The following is a 20,915-nucleotide window of genomic DNA, read 5'->3' as shown; positions in this document are numbered from 1 at the left end:
TAATGATTTAAAGTCAGGAAGGCCATATTCCTAGTCAAATTAAATTGGTCTGGAAAGTGATTGACAAAATATAACAGGACCTGAAAGATCACTTGTACAAAAAAAAAAAAAAAAGATTGAGATTTTGATTATACTTTAGACATGGGTTGACTACTTCTTATTGTTGATACCAATCCCCATACCAACAGCCAAAATTTTCCAGCTTCAGGATTAACGTATTTGTGGAAATGTCTCAGTTGGGGGTTTGAGTGTCCTTCATTTTGCATTTATATTATTTGCACGTGATGTAGTTTTATAGAATTGTGTGGTACAAGGGCAAAACTTGTCACAAGGACGTTAAAGCCTTCTGATTTGGCATTTGCTCTTTGGGGCAGTTAATTTGTAAAAGCTGACAGAAAAAATCTCCTATTCCCGTGTGGGCACACATGGCACTGGCCGATCCACAAGGGTTTCTCACACACTGACCATGTGCCAAGAACTCAGTCAAGGAAGAGGAAGACTTGTGTATAATCAGAGCCACTTTCCTGTGCCACATCGTCTACCAGGTGTAGAAGTGAAAGCGATTTAGTGTTTTCCTTCTACAAATATAAAACACGGTGAGAAAATGTAGATTCACAAATGCCCCAATCGACAGTATCCCAAATGACTGTCTGGTAGCTTGACTTCGTTCCTGAGTGTGCTATCAAATTATCTTTCCTCTCCTCCCCTCTCCTTCTCTAACACATAGCTATAACCGCCCATTTACAATTGGAAAATAAGAGAAAGAAAAATGTTTTAGCATATTCTGACGGGTTGTTTGCAAGCATGTAGTATAGCCTTGCAAATAAGGACAACTTTGATATTCAATCCTCTTGTAGAAAGTGGTAACCTATATACTAAGGAGCAAGTAATGTTTGCATATGAAACCTTAGACACCAACCACTTGGCTAGCCAATAAACTCCGGGGGAAGCAACATATTGATGTGGGTGTAATGGATCCATGTAATATTGCTGGATCAAGACTATGCTTCTGTGGTCGACTCCCCACATCTTGAGAAGATCTTTGCAAGAAACCACATTTAGAAACATTGTATGGACATGGTTGAATGACTCAAGTCTTGGTTAATAAATAACTTTCTTTTAAGCTGGTTTATTGCTGGTCTTACAGGCTTTCTATTTGGTGCTCTTTCATCTCTCTAAATTTTCAAGGAAAAACTCTGAGTCTCAAAATGCCTCTGAGCAAGAATAGGCTGATTTTACTACTTGGAATGCTCTGTGTGGAACAAGGTAAATCTGCAACTCTCTCTCTCCCCAAAGGTAAGTTCCAAACAAACATTATCACTGCCTTTGTCTGAAGGAATAACCTTTGCTGGCAATGGACATCACAACCCCGACTCAATATTCCTTTGGGAAAATAGAAGCATATAAATTTTGGAGATCTAATTGTTTTTCATGTAATTATTTTGAGCTTCTGTCCTGTAATCAGCGTATGAAACTGCATAAAACATTCACGGGATACAATTTGAACAAGATGCATTGATCTGGAGAGAAAACTGGGATGATTCACTTATTTGGACATATCCCACAATCCCATCTTTTTTCATGGAGCAAATTCTGGAAATCAGCATCTATTGGTGCATCTATTGGGAAGCACTGGAAATCTTTTGGAAAATTCTCCTATTGGGAAATATGAAGTCTATTTACTGTGGTGCATTATGAATGATCTTTTTTTCCTTCAAGTACCAGAAGGTGAGAGTAGTTCTTGGAAGGCTTCTCTATAGTCAGAGTCGTGCCAGCCCCAAGAATCATCCTGTTTTCTGTCTTTGCTTCAGCGAGTTCAGGAAATAGTCAACTTCATGTCTAATTTACTTATGATCCATTCAACTGAAACAGTTAGAAAATAAGTTTTTGATTCAATGTCATGCCTGCATTGGGTTCAGAACCAAAAAGGCTCAGTATTACAGCCATACTTTGCTGTTAATTAGCTGTGATTTTCTTAGATTCTTCACTTTCTCATCTGTAATTCAGGGGCGATAGTGCTTGATTCACAGGCATTGAATGGGGATTAAATGAGAAGTTATTTGAAAGAACTTTGTATATTTTACCATGTTAATCCAAATAGCTATGCTCTCAAGGATATGCTCTCAAGAAAAAACATTTGTTCATCCATCCAACTTTTCTAAGTGTCTACTGTATGCTAGGAATTGTGCAAAACCTTGGAAATACAGAGATGAATAAAACATAGGGTTTTTTTCCCTCATGTAGTTTATAGTCCAATGAGAGAGACAAACAACTCATTATCACAATACTGCATGGCAAAGTCTATAAAAGTGGGGAGGAAAGTGTACTACACAATACAGGAGAGATACTTACCACAGCTTGAGGAAACGAAGGAAGACTTCTCAGTTGAGGTGTTGCCCAAGTTGAGGAATAAGGATTAGAGGGTTCAGCCAGGTAAAGAAGCAGGGTGATTATAAGGCAGGGCTTTCTAGGCTCTCCTTGAAAACATGCTGAAAAGAATGACCTGCAGAAGGGGCAGAATTACCATCCTCGAATTACCAGGGAGTCCTAAACATCTTTAATCTATCTCATCTGCTAATTGAGGAGTCAAAAAACACATTGAGGTTAAATAAGTAAATGAAACCTTTTCAGGAATAAAGTCTTGTCCACAAAAAGGAAAGAGTTCTTTTTGCCATTACCTGGCAACCCTTCTAGCCTAACACCACTGTGGTGTGTGAATCAGGACATCTTCTCTCCACCCCACTCTTCTCGAACAACCTGCCACTTTCCACTTGCATAAAGATTTAAATCCAATATCTGACAATGTGTCAGGCAGCATAGACCATGGTCTCCACTCAGTTTCCTGGGTGGAGCAAAGAAGATGTACACACAATTACAATCCAAGGCAGAATATGGCATCATCCACTTCACTACTTAACTGAGCAACTTCTATGCATAATGAACTGTTCTAGACATTTTGAATTTAGATATTTCTAAGGTTAAGCTCCTATATTTGAGAATACCACAGCCTAGCTGGGTTGAATGATGTAAAATTAACCATAATGGCATGTGATAAATGCTATAGGAGTACAGAATGCTGTAAGGAGCCTCTAAGAGGGCAGGTTGCTCAAAACCAAGGGGGCTATAGTCCTGCTAACCCAGTGGAGATCTACTTCACCTTCATATTAAAGGTGAGTCCCTTCACCTTCATATTAAAAAAAATAGGTGTCTTCATAATGTGCCCGTTCTATGTGAGAAAAGCTGAAGCAAATCTCACAATTAACATAAAGCCATTTTGTAATATTTCTACATGCTCAATGTCCTACAGTTGCTTGCTCAGTAAAGTTTCCTGTATCCCTCATTTCCAGGAGCTATCTAACCACTAAATTTTTGTCTTTTCTCATTCCCAGCTCCCACTTGTGGGCAGAGTTTGGTGAAGGCACAGCCTTGGAATTACCTTAACATTTTCAGTCGCATTGTTGGGGGAAGCCAAGTGGAAAAGGGTTCCTACCCCTGGCAGGTGAGTCTCAGGGAACATTCTCTGGCAGGTAGACTATGAGCTGTCTCAGGACTGGATCTCCCAGAAACACATGCTATTCATCAGTGAACTCCATTCTGCCTACCTCATAACCAGATATCTCATGAGTGTGGGCCAGGATCCAAGTCCCTCAAGATGTCCATCCATCGAGTTCCAGAAAATGTGTGTTCAGAATAATCATATGCACTATTGGCTTGCTCCAAAAATTGGAAATGCCATCCCAAACTTTCAGCCCCTAAGACAAAAATTGCACTTCAATAAGCTAAAAAAAAAAACAAAACAAAAAAACCTCGTGAGTTTACAATTAAAAAAACCAATTTTCTTAGTCAACAAATATATTATATTGTTATAGCTAAAGATGCTCAGGAAAGTCAAAGCTGTCATATCCATAGGTCTAATTTCTGTTTGGAGATTTGTACCTATACCATAGGACATGTTAGGGATGTCCTTAGAAGCTGATATCCTAAGAATTCTCTCTCAATCTAATTTCCTGGTCTTCCCATGCCATAGAAATGCCTTTGTGCTTCTGTCTATAGCCTACAGTGTTCGCATTTATTGTCTTTGACATTCTCCCAGCTTTCTTTACCCTGAGAGCCGTGTTGTATTCTTGCCTCTTAATTTTGTGAGCAATAGCCCCTTGCTTTTACTTTAAGTCAGTCACATCAATTTTTGGTAAGTGGCTATTTAGTAATGATTGGTTGATTGAATTTGTGCTCAGTAGGTTGACTAAACGGCTGAGTCATTGTCATTTGATTAACTGATGAATTAATTACTTGGTTGAAGAGTCGATTTGATCTGTTGCTTATCTGGTCAATCGGTTGACTAATCAATTCAGAAGTTCATATTCAAGTCATAGTCAGTGGTTTTACTTCCTTCTACTTACTATTCTTCTCTGTATTAAAATTTTTAATAGTTTATTGAATAATTTTTGGTCAAAAAGAGACAGTTCTAATACATTGATTTTTTTCTAATTTTGACAATGGAATTAACAGCATATACTTGTACCCATTTTAGAGTCAAATCAAATATCATGAACAAGATAAACCAAAGATAGCAAGTAATTTGTAGAGGCAGATTAAAAAATAGGCTTGAAGCAGTGGTAGTTAGAAGCAAATAGTTAAAAGCATGAGGAAATTGTAGATACACACTATTCTCTAAGAGGCTTGGAGGAATTGAAGCATGTGTCGAAAGATTACCTTAGCCCTCACCTTGTTTTTCTCCCAAACCTCTTCATCTGGACTCTGCTATATCTTATACTTTTCTTTCTTTCTCTTCACTCACAGGCATTGTTCATATTATTAGGGTAACAGTCTGGGCCAACAGTATTATGAAAATAAATAAACAAACAAACAAATAAATAAATACCACCAGTTTTACTACCAATTCTACTAAACTCTTAACAGCCAACCATCTCAAATTAACTACCTCTTCTGTAGACCAGGACTGGAAGTATTCTGGTTCCAACACTACCTTTCTGAGCTGTAATGGGACAGATTTTACTCCTTCACACTCCACAACTTCTAATATTTGTATATAAGATATCTGGGCCTATTTTTCAGAATATGCTCAGTCTCCAGGTTTTGTGGGGGGGTCACAGGGCATTGACTTGCTCCCACTTAAGCTCTTTGTAATCCAGGTGTCTCTGAAACGAAGGCAGAAGCACATCTGTGGTGGAACCATCATCTCTGCACAGTGGGTGATTACGGCCGCTCACTGCGTTGCAAACAGGTAGGAAAGGCCTAGTTCATGGATGAATGCCAGATTATCCACCTTCTCCTTTGGAATCAGCAGCAACAACTCTATTACAACATGGAAATGTGTGATGTATGCATTAGCATGGGAACATCCTACATGCATGACACAAAAAGGGCTAAGTGACACTGTCAGAGGGTACTTAACTTGATAGAAAACATACTTTCTTTGCAGGAGTAGAAAATTTTATTTACTCAAACATGACTGGAAGTAACTAAAGAATAACATCCAAGTGAAAACAAAGGATCATAAAGATACATTTGTGAAAAGCCTCTCCTACATTTCAGTGAAAAAAAAAATCTGGTTCATTATGCATCCTAAAAAATTGGTAAAAGAACCCAGTGCTTCTAATTGTGCCTTTGTTTCATACAATAAAGTCTATATACAAAATGTGTATTCTGGAAAATATTGCTCCTACCAGTATTTTGCTTTTATAACACATGTCTGATCATACTGATCCCATTTTTGGAAGATTTATTTGTGATTTCTGTCCTTGTAAAAGGAGCTGACATTAAACATTAGTAATAGAAAGCCATGCCCTGGTAGCCCCTGGCCCTGACCAGCATTGTCCATGTTTAGTCATGGGCTCACTGCAGCTGTTGGAATGCAACTTTATATTTCAGTGACTCACTTCTTGATCCAACTTCTCTTCTTCCTTTTCCAAAAGTGTAAAAACAGTTCTCCCCCAAATGCAAAGGTCATTGTTGTTCTATTTTTTTTCCTTTGAAATCAACTTACAGCATTTAAAGATTAAGACAAAATTGATAGAGGAAACCAAAGGGAGGCCAGTAAAACGTAAAGAAGTCTCTCATGTCTGCTTTTCTACTGGTCATGCCTCTCTGAGCTTCAGTCTAACAACTTCCATCTTTTATCCACTTTCCTGTGTGCTCTAAATGTTCTATTGTTTTTAGTGCTCTGGGTAGTCACTAGGCTGCAATCAAGTCCCATATTTGTTCTCTCTCATTTTAAGTCAGCAAACATCCCCTGGATATTCACTTGGCATTAGACACTTTGGTGGGTACCAAGATACAAAGGTAAGTAAGATGTAATTCCTGCCCACAGAGAGTTGATAGTCTAAAGAAAAGTTAATTGATAATTTCACTGTAGTGTGGCAGGTGGTTAGGCTAAAGAGATGCTGTGTATTAGGTTAGGTACCCAATATAGCCAAGAGCTGGAGGGAGTATACCAGGAGAAAATTACAACCTTTTCAGTTCTATATTAAAAAAAAAAATCACTTCTGGGAATAAAGGGTGCCCAAAGACTGTAAGCCCAAAGTTCTTAATACAACTCAATGCATTCTACCGAGTTCCTTTTAGATAACTTTGCTACAGAAAGAATGGCAATAGAGTGGTCTTTCCCATCTCACACCATGTCTCTAAATTACAAACATAAAGAATGTAAGGAGAAGATCCTCACTTCCCATTGTGTTCATCAGTCCCAAAGCCTTAACTGTGCATACTCGCTGAGATACCAGAGTTTTGGTGTTATTACATCTTTCACAATGTACACTGAGCATTAGATCTCTGATATTAAAGCAGCATACTTAGGGGAATCACAAGTAATTCTCAAAGAATCTTACTGATATTGAAGCCAGGCCAGCCAGTTAGGGTAGCTGAATAAAGTCCACTATGGCTTCAGACCTCTGAGTTACAATATAAATGCATTTTTAGACATTTAATGAATAACATTGCAAAATATTCAATTTATCATATTATTGGCTCCATTTGAGGCCACTCTTTACTAGTTCCTCACTTAAATCGGGAATTTTGCACTTTTACTAGTAGTGATGGAATCATTCTCACTTTCTCTGTTCAGTATCCTCACACTCATATCATCCATCCATGTGATTTGAAAGAGGCCAGATTGTCAACCATTACGAGCATATTCAGAGGCTAAATGAAAGTCAGCCATTTTACCGCTTCTTCTTCATAGAAATATTGCATCAACTTTGAATGTTACTGCTGGAGAGTATGACTTGAGTCATATAGAGCCAGGGGAGCAAACCCTCACCATTGAAACCATCATCATACACCCCTACTTCTCCATCAAGAAGCCAATGGACTATGATATTGCTCTTTTGAAGATGGATGGCGCCTTCCATTTTGGTAAACATTAGAGGTTCACTCTGAATTGTCTATCCCATGTGCTCTATAACTTCTGTTCCATAGCACATTTCCTACAGCGTATGTTATGTAGCATACGTCCAACAGTTCTGGGTCATGCACTTCAAGACAGGAATTTGAGGTGGAGGGTCCCCTATGTGAAGCTCTTTTTGCTTGTGGCTTCAAATATAGGATTATGTGGATTCAGGAGAGAGTCTTTCTTTGTCTGATAAGTGGCCCCTGGAGGTGCGAGGCATAGCTATCACAACTCTCACAAGGTCTTTGGGGGAACCACCTACATACCAAATGGTGAGTGGCTTAGGGTGTCCTCTCCTCCGTGGATGAGACAAACCCTGTCCTGCTCTTTTCTTCAGGCCAGTTTGTGGGCCCAATGTGTCTTCCAGAGCCAAAGGAACAATTTGAGGCTGGATTTATTTGTACAACTGCAGGCTGGGGCCGCTCAGCTGAAGGTAAGAACTTGTATGCCACTTCTCTTAATCAGATGTCAGAACTTCCTGGTGGGTAATTAGAAAATACAGTTGTTTTTAATTTATTTAAAACAACAACAACAACAACAACAACAACAACAATGGTGTAAACATTTCAAAAGAGAATATTCATTGTACATAGAAATTCAGGTCTTTCCAAAGGATACAAACCTGAATGTAGCATCTTCAATTGAGGAAGTGCGAGAGTGCCTCACTGGGGCTCTCATCTCTGTGTTTTCTAGATGGCGTTCTCTCACAGGTACTGCAGGATGTGAACCTGCCCATTTTGACCCAGGAAGAGTGTGTGACAGCTTTGTCAACCCTAAAGAAACCCATCAGTGGGCAGACCTTTCTCTGCACAGGTTTCCCAGATGGAGGGAGAGATGCATGTCAGGTAGGTGGGAGTGGTCAGGCTGAAAGGTCCCTGGCTGGGCTTCCCTCAGCTTTGCCATCAGGTGAGGGGCTGAAAGAAGGCTACAGGCAAAACTGGATTCTTGTCAGGGGTGGCAAGGGAGGTCAAGTTGAAATAAAGTGACAGTTTTTACAATCTGTTTTTACTGGAGAGTGTGAATTCAGAGGAGGTCTTCTCCTTTTTCCAAAAGACCAACTAACAGAGATAGTGCCATCAGTGAGCTTAGGGTTCTCTACAGCTGAAGGATGGCTGGCGTTTTCCTACTTAGAAGTTTCCATCTAGTGGATAACCACTTTCCTTCCATTCCTCCCGCTGACCAAGATCTGGGATCAGTTTCACTACTGGGCAAGACTTCTCTGAGTCTGCAGGATGAGATAGGAGATGGAAGAAAGGGTGGAAGGGGAAGGATGGGGAAGAAAGAGGTAGAATTGATAGGCCCTAATGATATTTGAAGATTTAATGTGAATTGTGCTTGGCTGTTCTCCTGGCCACCGAGTCCAAGTTATTAGAAGTGAAGAAATATCATTGATCCTCCTTTAGCATATTCTTGGGGGGAAAGAGTGAGCACAGACACTGATAATGATGGTAATGGAGGCTTTTCCCCCTGCAGGGAGATTCAGGAGGTTCCCTCATGTGCCGGAATAAGAAGGGGGCTTGGACTCTGGCTGGTGTGACTTCTTGGGGTTTGGGCTGTGGCCGAGGCTGGAGAAACAACATGCAGGAAGATAACCAAGGATCCCCTGGGATCTTCACAGATCTTAGAAAAGTGCTTCCCTGGATCCACAAACACATCCAAATTGGTAATAAACCCAGCACATAAGGTCAAGAAGCTAGGGCCAGAGAGAGCGTCAGCAGAGTCTAGGCAAGACAGGACCACTGAGCAGACAGGTTTGCTTCTGTTTTTAGTGTAGTACATAAGAATTGTGACATTTATGAAATTTAAAACAAGAGTAAAATATGGTGTGCAGTCCAGCATACAAATATACAAAGAAACATGAATCCATTCATCCTAGACTTTGTCAAATTGCCTTTAGTTGAAACAATCAGCTAGAGATGTATTTTCACCATTTACTTCTCAACTGTGCTAGCAAGATTTATTAAGCTATAGAGAAATTTTGCTCCCCAGAGGACAATGTCTGCATTGGTTTTTGGTTGTCACAACGTGGGGGTGCCACCCACCTAAAGGGAAGGAGGTATGGATGTTGCTAAGCATCCTATAATGCACAGAACAGACCCATGACAAAGAATGATCCAACCCAAAATGTGAGTGATGCTGTGGTTGAGAAGGCCAGGCACGGATCTGGGTACCATACGTCTGAAAAGATCAGGGTCTATAAACACCTTCTACTAGACTGATCAGGGAGTTAATTGAAACTTCGGTTCTGCCTCCACATCCAACGTAATTGGTTTCTAACTAGTAGCTTCCAGCTTCAATAGGGCTTCTGTTCTGTCCCAAAGGAGTTAATTAAAATTCATTTGGTAAGAACTTGGGTTTGTTATCAAGTGTACAGTGGCAGGCATCCAAGCCCTCAGCTCAAGCAGTAGCTACCCCAGTAACTCTTTTTTGGTTGTGGGCCACTTATTTTCATCTCCAGCATCCCTTCTCATCAACAATGGGAGAAGTAGACCAGATAACCTCTTCCTCTGTGTAACCTCCCAGCTAATCATGGCCTGATTAGTGCACTTAATAAAGAGAGTGAAATTTCATTAAAACACCGAGACCACGTTCCTGTTTTGTCAAATTATGCCTTCTGTTCTTTCCAGAGATCAGATTTTCATTAGTTGCATAGTGACTTAAAAACCCCTGCACTTTTGAGCCAGGGAAATGCTAACTTGTTGAAATATTGTTCAGGATACCACAAACCTTGAACAGCACGCTTCTTTTTCTTTCTCAGGGAAGCAAAGGAAGAGCTCCAGAGGTGGGTATTTCTTACAGCCTGCTCCACGGGGAGCAGGAATTAATATCTAGTATTTCTGAATATAAGTTCCTTTTGTAATCAAAAATCTTAGGAAGAGCTCTCTCTGCTCACTAGGTAGAAATCTACCCACACTTGGGGCACCCACAGCCATTCCCTGCCAGTCAGGGCAGCCCATCACCCAGAAGGAGCTCTGGATTCTCTCCCATTTCACTTCTTCAAGCCCTCCATCTCAACTCAGCAAACACTTGCCGAATCCTAGCTTTAGATCAGACACTCGAGAGGGAGCGGGAGGTGAGGTGGTGCAGATGGTCACTAAGCTACACGCCTTACCCCGAAAGTGTCCTCATGTGTACAGGGGACTCTCCCCCACATTGCCAAGTCTTCAATGAAGCTGCTCTGTGACTTTGGGAAAGCTCCTTCCTACCTCTGGACCTCAGTTTCCTTGTCCATAAAGAAAAGAATCTGGGAGCTTGGGTGACACAGTCGGTTAAGTGTCCGACTTCAGCTCAGGTCATGTTTTGCAGTTTGTGAGTTCTAGCCCCGCATCAGGCTCTGTGCTGACAGCTCAAAGCCTAGAGCCTGCTTCGGATTTCGTGTCTCCCTCTCTCTTTGCCCCTCTTCCACTTTGCGCGCGCGCGCTCTTTCTCTCAAGAATAAATGGTTTAAAAAAAAAAGTCTGGATCAGATAGTCTCTAAGGCACCTTTGGCTCAAATATTCAGTGTGTCTGTGAGTCTGTGGAACTAAATACAAAGATAGTTTCAGGAAAAAGAGTACCTTGAGAGCTGCAGGAGTAAGCGGCTGGGGGGAAAAAGCCAGAGGAGGCTTTGGAACACAGATGCATTTTAAGCTGAATCACAACAAACAAACAAACAAACAAACAAACAAACAACAAAACCACAAAGAACCAGTAGAATGTTGTCAGGTGGAAATGGGATACAGATAAAGAAAAATACTGCAGCTCAAGGAATCCTCTTCGTCGAAAGATGGATGCTAAAAGATGGAGATAGGAAAATGTTGGGGTAAGAGACCAGTATGTCAGTCAGAGCAGCTGAAGTGAGGGAGATTAGAAAATAAATGGAGACCAATTTGTAGAAATTTTGGATGCCTGTCAAAAAAAAGTTTGGATTTACTGAGTAATAGGAAGTTGATTAATTAAATAGATTAGAGCAGTACTCTGGCGGTATAAGAACAGCACATAGGGGATAGGATGGAGGGGAAATCATTCAAGGTGGACTTATGAGATTACATATTAGTTCTAGAGGCTTAGGGCAATGGCCGGGGAATGAAAGGATGGGAATGGAAACAAGAAGAATTGGCACCTGGCAGTCACTTAGATGGGTGGTGGGGGAGACAGGGAGGAACCAAGAATGGTACCAAAGTTCTGAGCCTGAGAAACGAAGCAAAGGGCACCTAAAAGTAATCGAATCAGAAGTGGAAGCAGTTTTTTGCAGACCATCTGTAGCATGTTAAGGGGATATCTAGGAGATGGTTGAAAAACGAGGTCTGAAGTTCAGAAGTGTAGAATAACAGTTGAAACTCAGAGTATGGATGAGACTAGTCAGAGGGCCCGTGTAAAAAGAGATGAAAGCTAAGGATAGAGGGGCGCCTGGGTGGCTCAGTCAGTTAAGTGTCTGACTTCGGCTCAGGTCATGATTTCACAGTTTGTGAGTTTGAGCCCCACATTGGGCTCTGTGCTGATGGCTCAGAGCCTGGAGCCTGCTTCCGATTCTGTGTCTCCCTCTCTCTCTCTGCTCCTCCCCCACTTGCACTTTGTCTCTCTCTCTCTCCTCTCCAAATTAAATAAACATTAAAATTTTTGAAAAAAAAAAAAAGAAAGCTAAGGATAGAACCAGGAAATACATATATTTATAGAAGCAAGTTATGATGGAGTGAAGGAGAAGGAATCATTGAATCTCAAGGTTAAGCAGGATCTAAAAAGAACAAAAAAGAGTAAGGCATCACAGAAGCCAGAGAAATATTTGACAAGAGAGGAACCATGCATCATGAAGAACCAGGCACTTCTGTACAGGTTCTAGAAGGAGAGGACTATTGTGGCCAGTCACCACTGTTACCCTGATTCTCGTGGCTCTCTTTCCCAGCCTCATGCAGTGAGCAGGATCGTGTGCTCCGTGAGTCTCAGGGGGAGCTGCACTTCCCAGAAAGCCCCTACCTGTACTATGAGAGCAAGCAGTGAGTAGCCTCCCTGCCACTCTTCCCCCAGCCCCCACCTCCAGTCTGGCTGTGCCCACTAACTGGACACTTTCTGTCTCGAAATAACTCCCTCTTAATGTATCTGCCTGCAGGCTGTGTGTCTGGATCCTGCTGGCACCAGAGAAGATGCATGTGCTGCTCAATGTTTCCCACTTGGATGCAGAGTCTTGTCACCACACTTACCTCTCGATATATTCCTTAGAAGACAGACTTCTTGGTGAGTGGATGCTGACATTGTCAAATGGATGTCGTGCTGCGAGGACTTAATGGGGCCGGGCTGCAGGCTGTCTGGCACTGAGGCATCTGTAAATACCACACTTTCTGTCTGCAAGTTTCAGACTCAGAATTGACAGTGGAAAGGAACTGATGTGAGCCTGTGTGGTGGTTGCAAGGCCACAGAACACTTCATTGGCTCCATCTGCTTCCCATGGAACCAGACTTCCTAGATTTATTTGCTGGGTCTGGGGCCTGTCAGGGGAAAAATATAGACATACTGCAGGACCTCTCAGACAGAATGCTGCTTTTGTAGGCATAAAAATGACCTTTACTGCATCATCCAGCTAAGAAGGAAAATACCGATGGATAACCATGAGCAGGAAACAAAGGTTATTTAGGCAAGAAACAAAAACAGGGGAGCATTTCTGTGGTTCTTAATAGGAGATTTTGCCCCCAGGAGATATTTGGCAACGTCTCAAGCATTTTTCGTTGTCATGACTAGAGACAGTATTACTGGCATCTGATGAGTATGGCCAGAGATGCCACAAAACATCCGATAAATGCACAGGACAGCCTGAACACGAAGAATGTTCCAGTTAAAAAATATCAGCAGTACCGAGGTTGAGACACCCTGGTTTAGATAACCCTATACTGTCTTGACAAATCCAGTTCAAGGCCAGTTCTCCTGAAGTCTCTTAATGGATGCTGTTTTCTAGACTCTGAACAAAGACTCTTGATTCTTACATTCCAGGGAAGTTCTGTGGAGAAAGCCTCCCTTCATCAGTTCTTATTGGCTCCAACTCTGTACGGCTGAATTTCGTCTCTGATGCCACAGATCATGCAGCTGGGTTTAATCTCACCTATAAAGCTCTAAAACCAAACTACCTTCCTGGTAAAACCATTTGCTTATATCACGTACAACCCAGGCCTTTTAGAGAAGTTGAGGCCCCGCAGGGATGAAGTGAGGGGCAGGGAGCTCCCCCACAGGGTCTGTTTGGTTCCATCACGGAGGGGGCTACAAGGCAAGTGAGAGGCCATGAAGGTGCCCCTTCTCCCGTCCTGCTGACTCGTGCTGATCACGTACCCAAGTGAGCTGAGAGGGTTGAACGAGTTCTGGAGAATCAGTGCACAGACGTCTTCCTTCTTATTAGCTCTGCCTGAGGAGTCAGCTGATGAGCCATTTGTGGGAGACAGGTGGAAGCACACAGAGGATTGATTCCTCTTGGCTTGAGTGATGCCATTGTTAGGACGTTTTCCCTTGTGTTTCAGATTCAGGTTGCAGTTCCCTTACTGTCCTTTTTGAAGAAGGCCTCATACAGAGTCTTCACTATCCTGAATACTATAGCAACATGGCCAACTGTGACTGGGTTTTTCAAGCCCCCAAACACTACCTAATAAAGGTACTGACCTCGGTTACCCTCAACTTTGCTCTGGTATCTCCACAGAAGAGCTAACATAAACACCATGAGGGGAGAGGTTTTGCGTTTTGTTTTGTTTTAATCAGATCTATTCCCTGGTACCCAGCATAGAAAGTTCTTTGATATATACGTGTTGAGTAAGACTAGCCTATTTTCCCTGTAACTACCCACATATACCACTAGATGGCAGCTGTGCACTTTACTCTGTTGAAGGGCTGTCTCCATCTGGATCTGGTAACTGGTTTAGTCAGTTCCTGGTCCCTTCTAGAAACAAGCATTTCTTCCTTATTAATTAAACTGCTAACAAAACACTTTGTAAGTAATGAATAACAAAAGTCAATGCCAATAAGAGCTCAAACATCAAGCCTTCCATGCAGAGGGAACAGAGCAAGCACAGAGGAGCTAGCGTAGAACAGGCTGAGGGACTGGCTGGCCTCGAGTCAGAGCTGTATTGGGAAGGGTAGTGGAAGAGGAGCTGAGTTAAAAGTACAGAGGTTTTTGAATATCAGGATACGGAGTTTATTCAGCATTTGATTCGTAGCTTTTGTGGTTCGTTAAACACTAGTAGGCCATCTGCGGAGAGATGCCACCAGAGAGTTGAAGGTAAGACTGCAGCCAGAATGAGGTTGGAAAGAGGCATTTATTTAGAAGTCCTTCTCTTAAAATAATAATTGAAAGCGAGAGAGGATATGAAGGAGAGAAAGTAGACTAGAAAACAAAGGGGGAGGAGTAAGGATGGATAAGACCTCCAGGTTCCTATATATATATATACATTTTTTTTTTTTTTGAGAGAGAGAGAGAGACAGACAGACAGAGTTTGAGTGGGGAAGGGGCAGAGAAAGAGGGAGACACAGGATCCAAAGCAGACTCCAGGCTCCAAGCTCTCAGCACAGAGCCTGACACAGGGCTCAAACTCACGAACCACAAGATCATTACTGCAGCCAAAGTCAGACGCTTAACTGACTGAGTCACCCAAGCGCCCCAGGTTCTCATATATTTAAGAGGCAAAAAGAAGTCTGAGACTCAGGAGGAAGTGTGGAGTTAGAACAGTCCAGAGAACAGAGCCTTTAATTTAAAACACAAAGCAAGCAAACAAACAAAAAGTTGTGGCCGAGAGTTTGGATTTACCACAAAGTTAGGGTTTAAAGAGGAGGACTGAGAATTTCAGCCATCCAGCCCTCAGCTCATCTCCCAGCAAAAAAGTAAAATAATTGGATTGACAAGTGAACAATAGAGAGCAGGTGGGAGTGGCGGGGGGGGGGGGGGCACCTGAAATAGCAAGTCTGATGTTTGGAAAAGAAAAAAGATCACTCAGGTTTTATACATGACGGGAGAAGAAAACACAGAGGAAATAAGTTGAGAATTTCTCTTTCTAAAAGCTTCTGGAACCCAAACATTCAAAAGAGAAATTTCAGGAGGAAGCAGCACTAAGGGAAGATTGGTTATGAGTAATGGAGGATAAAAGTTTAAGTATGAGCAGATTTCTGGAAGGAGGAAGACAAAATTTAGTTGAAAATCTGAACGTGCCAGAGCTAGAAGTGATTCAAAAACACACCTATTCAATAAATGGGTACTGAGTGCCATGCATCAGTGAAATGATGATTTCACACCCTGTAGTCAGTGACAGCACCAGTGTGCAGGACCCATTCAAGATAGGAATTTGGAGATTAGGATTACAAGTCAGAACTATGTGCATATCATTTGACTCGGAGAGAAAAGGGTTTACTACTGGAAAGTATTGTAGTAAGGATGTAGAAATGTTTGAATGGATCCTACTTCTGATACTCTCCTTTTCCCTGTGCCTACATTCACCATTAGTGATCACTTACCTCCACTTTGTCCCATCCATGCAGCCCTGTGTCTTTTGCTGAGTGTTCAGGCTCCATTTAATCCCCATCATCTGTGTGTTTAAAATATAAATTCCCACCTCATCAGCCCTATTTCCCACTGCTCTGCTCTTCAAAGTCAATTGAAGACCGGTACTATCAAATTGCTCAGATTGTTCTTTGCTGTTTCTTTGGTCTTCCTAGGAGGGCACCAGGGAGCTCAAATATTTACACCTTTACATTTGGTCCCTGTTTGGTAGCTTAGATGCGTCTAGAGTTTAGGAGTCTGTGGTATAGCATCTTCTCCTAAGTAATTTAACCTACTCATGAATGCCCCATTCACTTTCCTCTTATGGTCACACCCCAGAGCAAGCTGAGCACTCTACATTTCTCTGCTTACTCAAAATCAGGTCAATGGGTCATTTGATTTGCTGTGGCTGTAACGTGGAGTCTTGTCAGCTTTCCTTTCAGAGTCTGGAAATAGAAGAGAATGGAGATTGTTCTTCTGACTATGTGGCGGTGCACAGGGATGTGGAAGGACAGGAGGAAATAGGTCTGTGCCCCTGGAGCCTCGGCTCCCCTGGTTTGCCTTTGGACCCAGTCCTTTGGGGGGAATTGTTCTTGGGAGTAAAAAGGGTCTGGTTCAAGCTTCCTTCATTCCCCTACACCCCCTCCTTCCCTCCTCCCTAAGTGGTCACTACCACCACCCCTTCTCCCAGGTCAGGGGCAGGAAGGGCCAGAGGGAGAACCAAAGAGCTATTTGGACAGAAGGTGTGGAAGGCCCCCAGTGATCTAAGGGTCAGAAGGGGAAAGTGCCACTGAAATAAGCCCATTGACTCAAACTAGTTCCCTAAGGGGCATTCTCAGTGGGAGTCTTTCTATTCTGAAAATGAACTGTGACACCACAAAAAAGTTTATTTCTCAACAATTGCCTAAAGGTTAATTTTTTTTCCCTATCCAATGCCATGCCTATTTGCTGGGTCCTTGACCGCGTCTTGCCTGGGCTGGGCTTTAACCAGCAAGGTTTTGTGGTTTCGTTGCTCCTGCCCCTGTGCTGAGCTCCTCTGGTGTAATGCTCATCAGCTTCCAGTCAGATAAAAATGTGACCTACAGAGGCTTTCAAGCTACAGTCTCTTTCATCCCTGGAACAGGTAAGAAGACAGAGGCATCAACATCTTGGGTCCCGATTGCCATCCTCGTAATGCAGTAAGAATGGGAAGCCTTTACAGCCCAACATGGATGCAGTTGGTCCTCAGCATTTGCAGCATCTCTGTCCTATAAAGTCACCCTGAACACCAAATTAGTGATTACTGAACCTCTGCTCCGAGGAGTTAGGTTCCTGGGAGCCTCTGGTTTTATGGGTGTTTCTGTTTAAAGTCACCTTACATATTGTTGGTTCATTAACACTGAGCTCACAGCCAGTGAGCCTGTGCCTGTGCCTATAGCCTGTGCCTCAGCAAAGATCATCTATCACATATATTTTCTCCATAAGGCACATCACAGCCTCCTTGCCCTTACAAACACTAGATGGCACTGCAGCACAATGTCTAGGGCCATTTCAAACAGCAAAATCACCAACAAAAGGCACAAAAATGCAAAAAACCCATGGCATTCAAGGGACCATGGAAAGGACACTTGTTTATAGTATAAGAGCTAAAACAAGAAGGCAGAGTGCCGCCTCATTAGACCTCAGCTAGGAATACGTGCATCAGGTGACTCAAATTGGTCACTGTTCTGCAGGTGTCCTTGAATGATCATGAAAGCACCATTCGTTCTGAGTTACAAATAAATGTTAGGGTGTAGGTGAATTTGCAAATGTGGAATCCATGAAGAATGAGGATCAACTCTATGCCTGAATCATGGCCTGTCCTTACTATATGTGTGATCTAAGAGTCATCTAAGACTCATTTACTTCAGCCTCACCATGGAAGAATAATACATGCCTAGTAAGAAGGTAGAATTAAATCAGATCACCCTTGGCCATGAGCAAGTGTGTAACACATAACAGAGGCTCAGAAATGTGAAATGTCTTCACCAGCTCTCAGCCCCTAGATACTCAAGCAACATAACTCCCCTCCAAGTCCTCACACCCATGAGCATTCTGCCCAAATCCTACAAAGCCATCTGTTGGCTTCTCAAGTCGTTCATTCTTGTTAGACAAGCAGTTCTTTATGGCAAACCCAGGTTATAGTTAAAATACTCCACTTTTCAATTAAAACACCCATGGTCCAGCCGACTGAGATGCTCCAGAATTCTAACAGTAGTAATTTTCTGGTAAGTTCCAAACACTGGCCCTGTGTGTGTGATCTGAGAAGTTGTATATGCTTACACTCAGATTTAAACATCTCCAGATCAGAGGACAAGTCATTGTTTTCGGAGACATGGAACGTACTACCTGAAGATCACAATGCTTCTGGTAAGCTGTTCTGGGGAATGTGACCAAGAGATACCCACAGAGTGTATCAGCCAGGGTTCAACCAGAGAATCTCAAAAAGATATGTTGGAGTCCTAACCTCCAGTACCCCAGAATGTGACCTTATTTAGTGCTAAAGTCTTTACTGAGGTAATCATGTTAAAGTGAGGTCATTAGTGTGGGCCTTAACCCAATATGACTGCTGTCCTTATAAAAGGAGAAATTTGGACGTGGAGAGAGACACCCGCACAGGGAGAACGTCATATGGACATGAAGGTGGAGACTGGGGTGATGTACCATCTACAAGCCAAGGAACACGGGTGATCACTAGCAAACCACCGCAGGCTGTGGGAGAGGCACCATCACCACCCACAGAAGGATCCAACCACACTAACACCTTGATCTTGGGCTTGTAGCCTCCAGAACTATGACACAATAAATTTCTGTTCTTCTAAGCCAGCCCGTTTATGATATTTTGTTACAGCAGGCCAAGCAAGCTAATACACCAGGAATTGGCCAACATAGTTGCAGGGGATGACCAAGCAATTAAACCTATCTGGCAGGCAGTCAGAAAGAGAAGATCACAGGGGACACCTGGGTGGCTCAGTCGGTTAAGCGTCCGACTCCTGACTTAGGCTCAGGTCATGATCTTACCCTTTCCGTGGGATGGAGCCTTTCTTCCGGCACTGCACTGGGCAGAGCCTACCTGGGATTCTCTCTCCCCTTCCCGCCTGTCAAAATAAATAAACATTTGAAAAAGAAAAGAGAAGTTCACAGGACACTGAAATTCCACAGGCATGGGCTGAAGGTATTCTCCAAAGGCAAAATTTCTTCTCTTTTTCGGGGAAGCCTCAGCTCTGTTCTTAAGGCCTTTGCAACTAATTAGGTCAGGCCCACCCAGATTATCCAGGATGATCTTCTTTACCTCAAGTTCACTGATCGGGGATTTTTATTACATCTGCAAAATACCTTTACAGCAACACCTAGATTATTGTTTCATTGAATAACTGGAGGCTGTGGCTTAGCAAAGTCCACACATCAAAAAAGCCACCACACAGAGCTATATGGGATGCAGTCATTGTCCATTTTGCTCAAAGCAACACTGAAATCTTTCTAGTCACAAGAAACAAAATTCCCATCTAAATAGATTCATTTCGTGGAAATGGGTAAACAGTGTGTCAAACTGGGGTCTGACTCACAAGATCTGTGCACTAAAAAAAAGTGAGTCCACCACTACGTTTTAATGCCAATGAGCATTGAGAAGTGCTGGACTTTCTCTTGTCCTTGTTTGCTCTGTGGCACCCAATGACACACCTGTGCCACATCCTGGTCCATGTGGAAAACCAGGTGAGCGGAGCAGGCAGAGGAGGGAGTAGGGCAGCTTTTATGGTTTGCCAATTTGATAGTTTGTCAAGAGAAAATGCAAGCACTTTATTTTTATTTATTTTTTTAGTTTTATAATCTGTCTGACACAGAACATAATATAGAGTGTGGAGACAATATATTCCTTTTAATGAGAAGTAGAAGTAATCTGAGTCTTTTTGTTCTGTTTTCTTGGACCTCATGATGCATAGATACCTTAGGTAGAAAATCCTTGTAGTGTGGCTGCAGTGGCTCCTTCTCTTGACCACCATGGGGGTGCATTCAGCAAAGCCATTTTTCCCAGCCTAAACCAAGTACAAGATTTTCCAAGGAGTCTCATTACAATGCACAGCAAAGATTTATTCATCTTTTATCCACAGTACCTAGTGCAGTGCCCAGAACATGGTAGATGACAAATAAATATTTGGTGAATAAAACTATATAATCCACAAATAGCCCCTGATATAAAACCTCCATGAAAAAATCTTTCCTGTTTTTCTCTCATAGAACTCACACTTGAGGGCCCTTTTCCTTTATACAAATACCCATAAAAATGTAAGAAGTAAAAGAAAGAGTTTACATGTGCCCTGCTTTTTTTTTAATGTTTATTTATTTTTGAGAGAGAGAGAGAGAGTGGGGGAGGGACAGAGAGAGAGAGAGAGAGAGAGAGAGAGAGAATCCCAAGCAGCCTCTGTCCATGCTGTCAGTGCAGAGCCAGACGTGGGGCATGAACCCACAAACCTCGAGATCATGATCTGAGCCAAAGTCAGACACTTAACTGACTGAGCCACCCAGGCGCCCCTACAGGTGCCCTGTTTTAAAATTGGCATGCCTAACCTGGGTTACTTAAATCATTCAATAAGCAATTTTGTCCTCCACTTTTTCTTTTGAAATTTTGCAAATCTATAGAACAGGTGTTTTATAAGAACAAAACAATGAACATCTGTTTATCCTTCACTTAAATTCATTAGTTACTGACATCCTGTCACACTGGCTTAATTCTCATTTGATACCTTCTTTGTACAAACCTCCATGCAAGAGCCCAGGGCATGGGGAAGGAGGTACAAAAAGGAACAAGATATCGTACCTTTCTTCAAGTGATTTACATCTTTTTAAAAAAAAATTTTTTTTAACGTTTATTTATTTTTGAGACAGACAGAGACAGAGCATGAATGGGGGAGGGTCAGAGAGAGGGAGACACAGAATCTGAAACAGGCTCCGGGCTCTGAGCTGTCAGCACAGGGGCCCGATGCGGGGCTCGAACTCACAGACCGCGAG

At 42.3% G+C, this 20,915-nt stretch overlaps 2 protein-coding genes across 7 annotated transcripts in view; one reads left to right on the top strand and one right to left on the bottom strand.

Moving 5' to 3' along the window:
- LOC102959295 (olfactory receptor 481) overlaps nt 1-20,915 on the bottom strand; it is a 47,050-nt gene that overhangs the window by 15,161 nt on the left and 10,974 nt on the right. For 3 of the 6 annotated variants that reach the window (XM_042958849.1, XM_042958846.1, XM_042958850.1), the window contains exons 3-9: nt 19,854-19,942; nt 18,930-19,006; nt 12,586-12,870; nt 7,675-7,886; nt 4,726-4,828; nt 3,603-3,779; nt 2,353-2,503 (exon numbers count right to left, since the gene is read on the bottom strand). The gene's annotated coding sequence lies outside the window, so the exon portion shown is untranslated. Of the gene's footprint in view, nt 1-2,352; nt 2,504-3,602; nt 3,780-4,725; nt 4,829-4,942; nt 5,317-7,674; nt 7,887-12,585; nt 12,871-18,929; nt 19,007-19,853; nt 19,943-20,915 lie in introns of all 6 variants that reach the window. The other 3 variants (XM_042958847.1, XM_042958848.1, XM_007083285.3) reach the window with 3 other exon arrangements.
- OVCH2 (ovochymase 2) lies at nt 1,140-9,159 on the top strand. The gene is made up of 7 exons (XM_007083283.2): nt 1,140-1,296; nt 3,390-3,499; nt 5,154-5,245; nt 7,202-7,374; nt 7,746-7,841; nt 8,102-8,253; nt 8,882-9,159. Exons 1-7 carry the CDS (start codon nt 1,209-1,211, stop codon nt 9,089-9,091), a joined length of 921 nt encoding a protein of 306 aa, XP_007083345.2. The 5' UTR covers nt 1,140-1,208; the 3' UTR covers nt 9,092-9,159.

Source organism: Panthera tigris, chromosome D1 (assembly GCF_018350195.1).
Source record: "Panthera tigris isolate Pti1 chromosome D1, P.tigris_Pti1_mat1.1, whole genome shotgun sequence".
Taxonomy (NCBI): Eukaryota; Metazoa; Chordata; class Mammalia; order Carnivora; family Felidae; genus Panthera; species Panthera tigris.
Note: the sequence above shows the minus strand (reverse complement) of the source record. Positions and strands in the feature narration are given on the sequence as shown.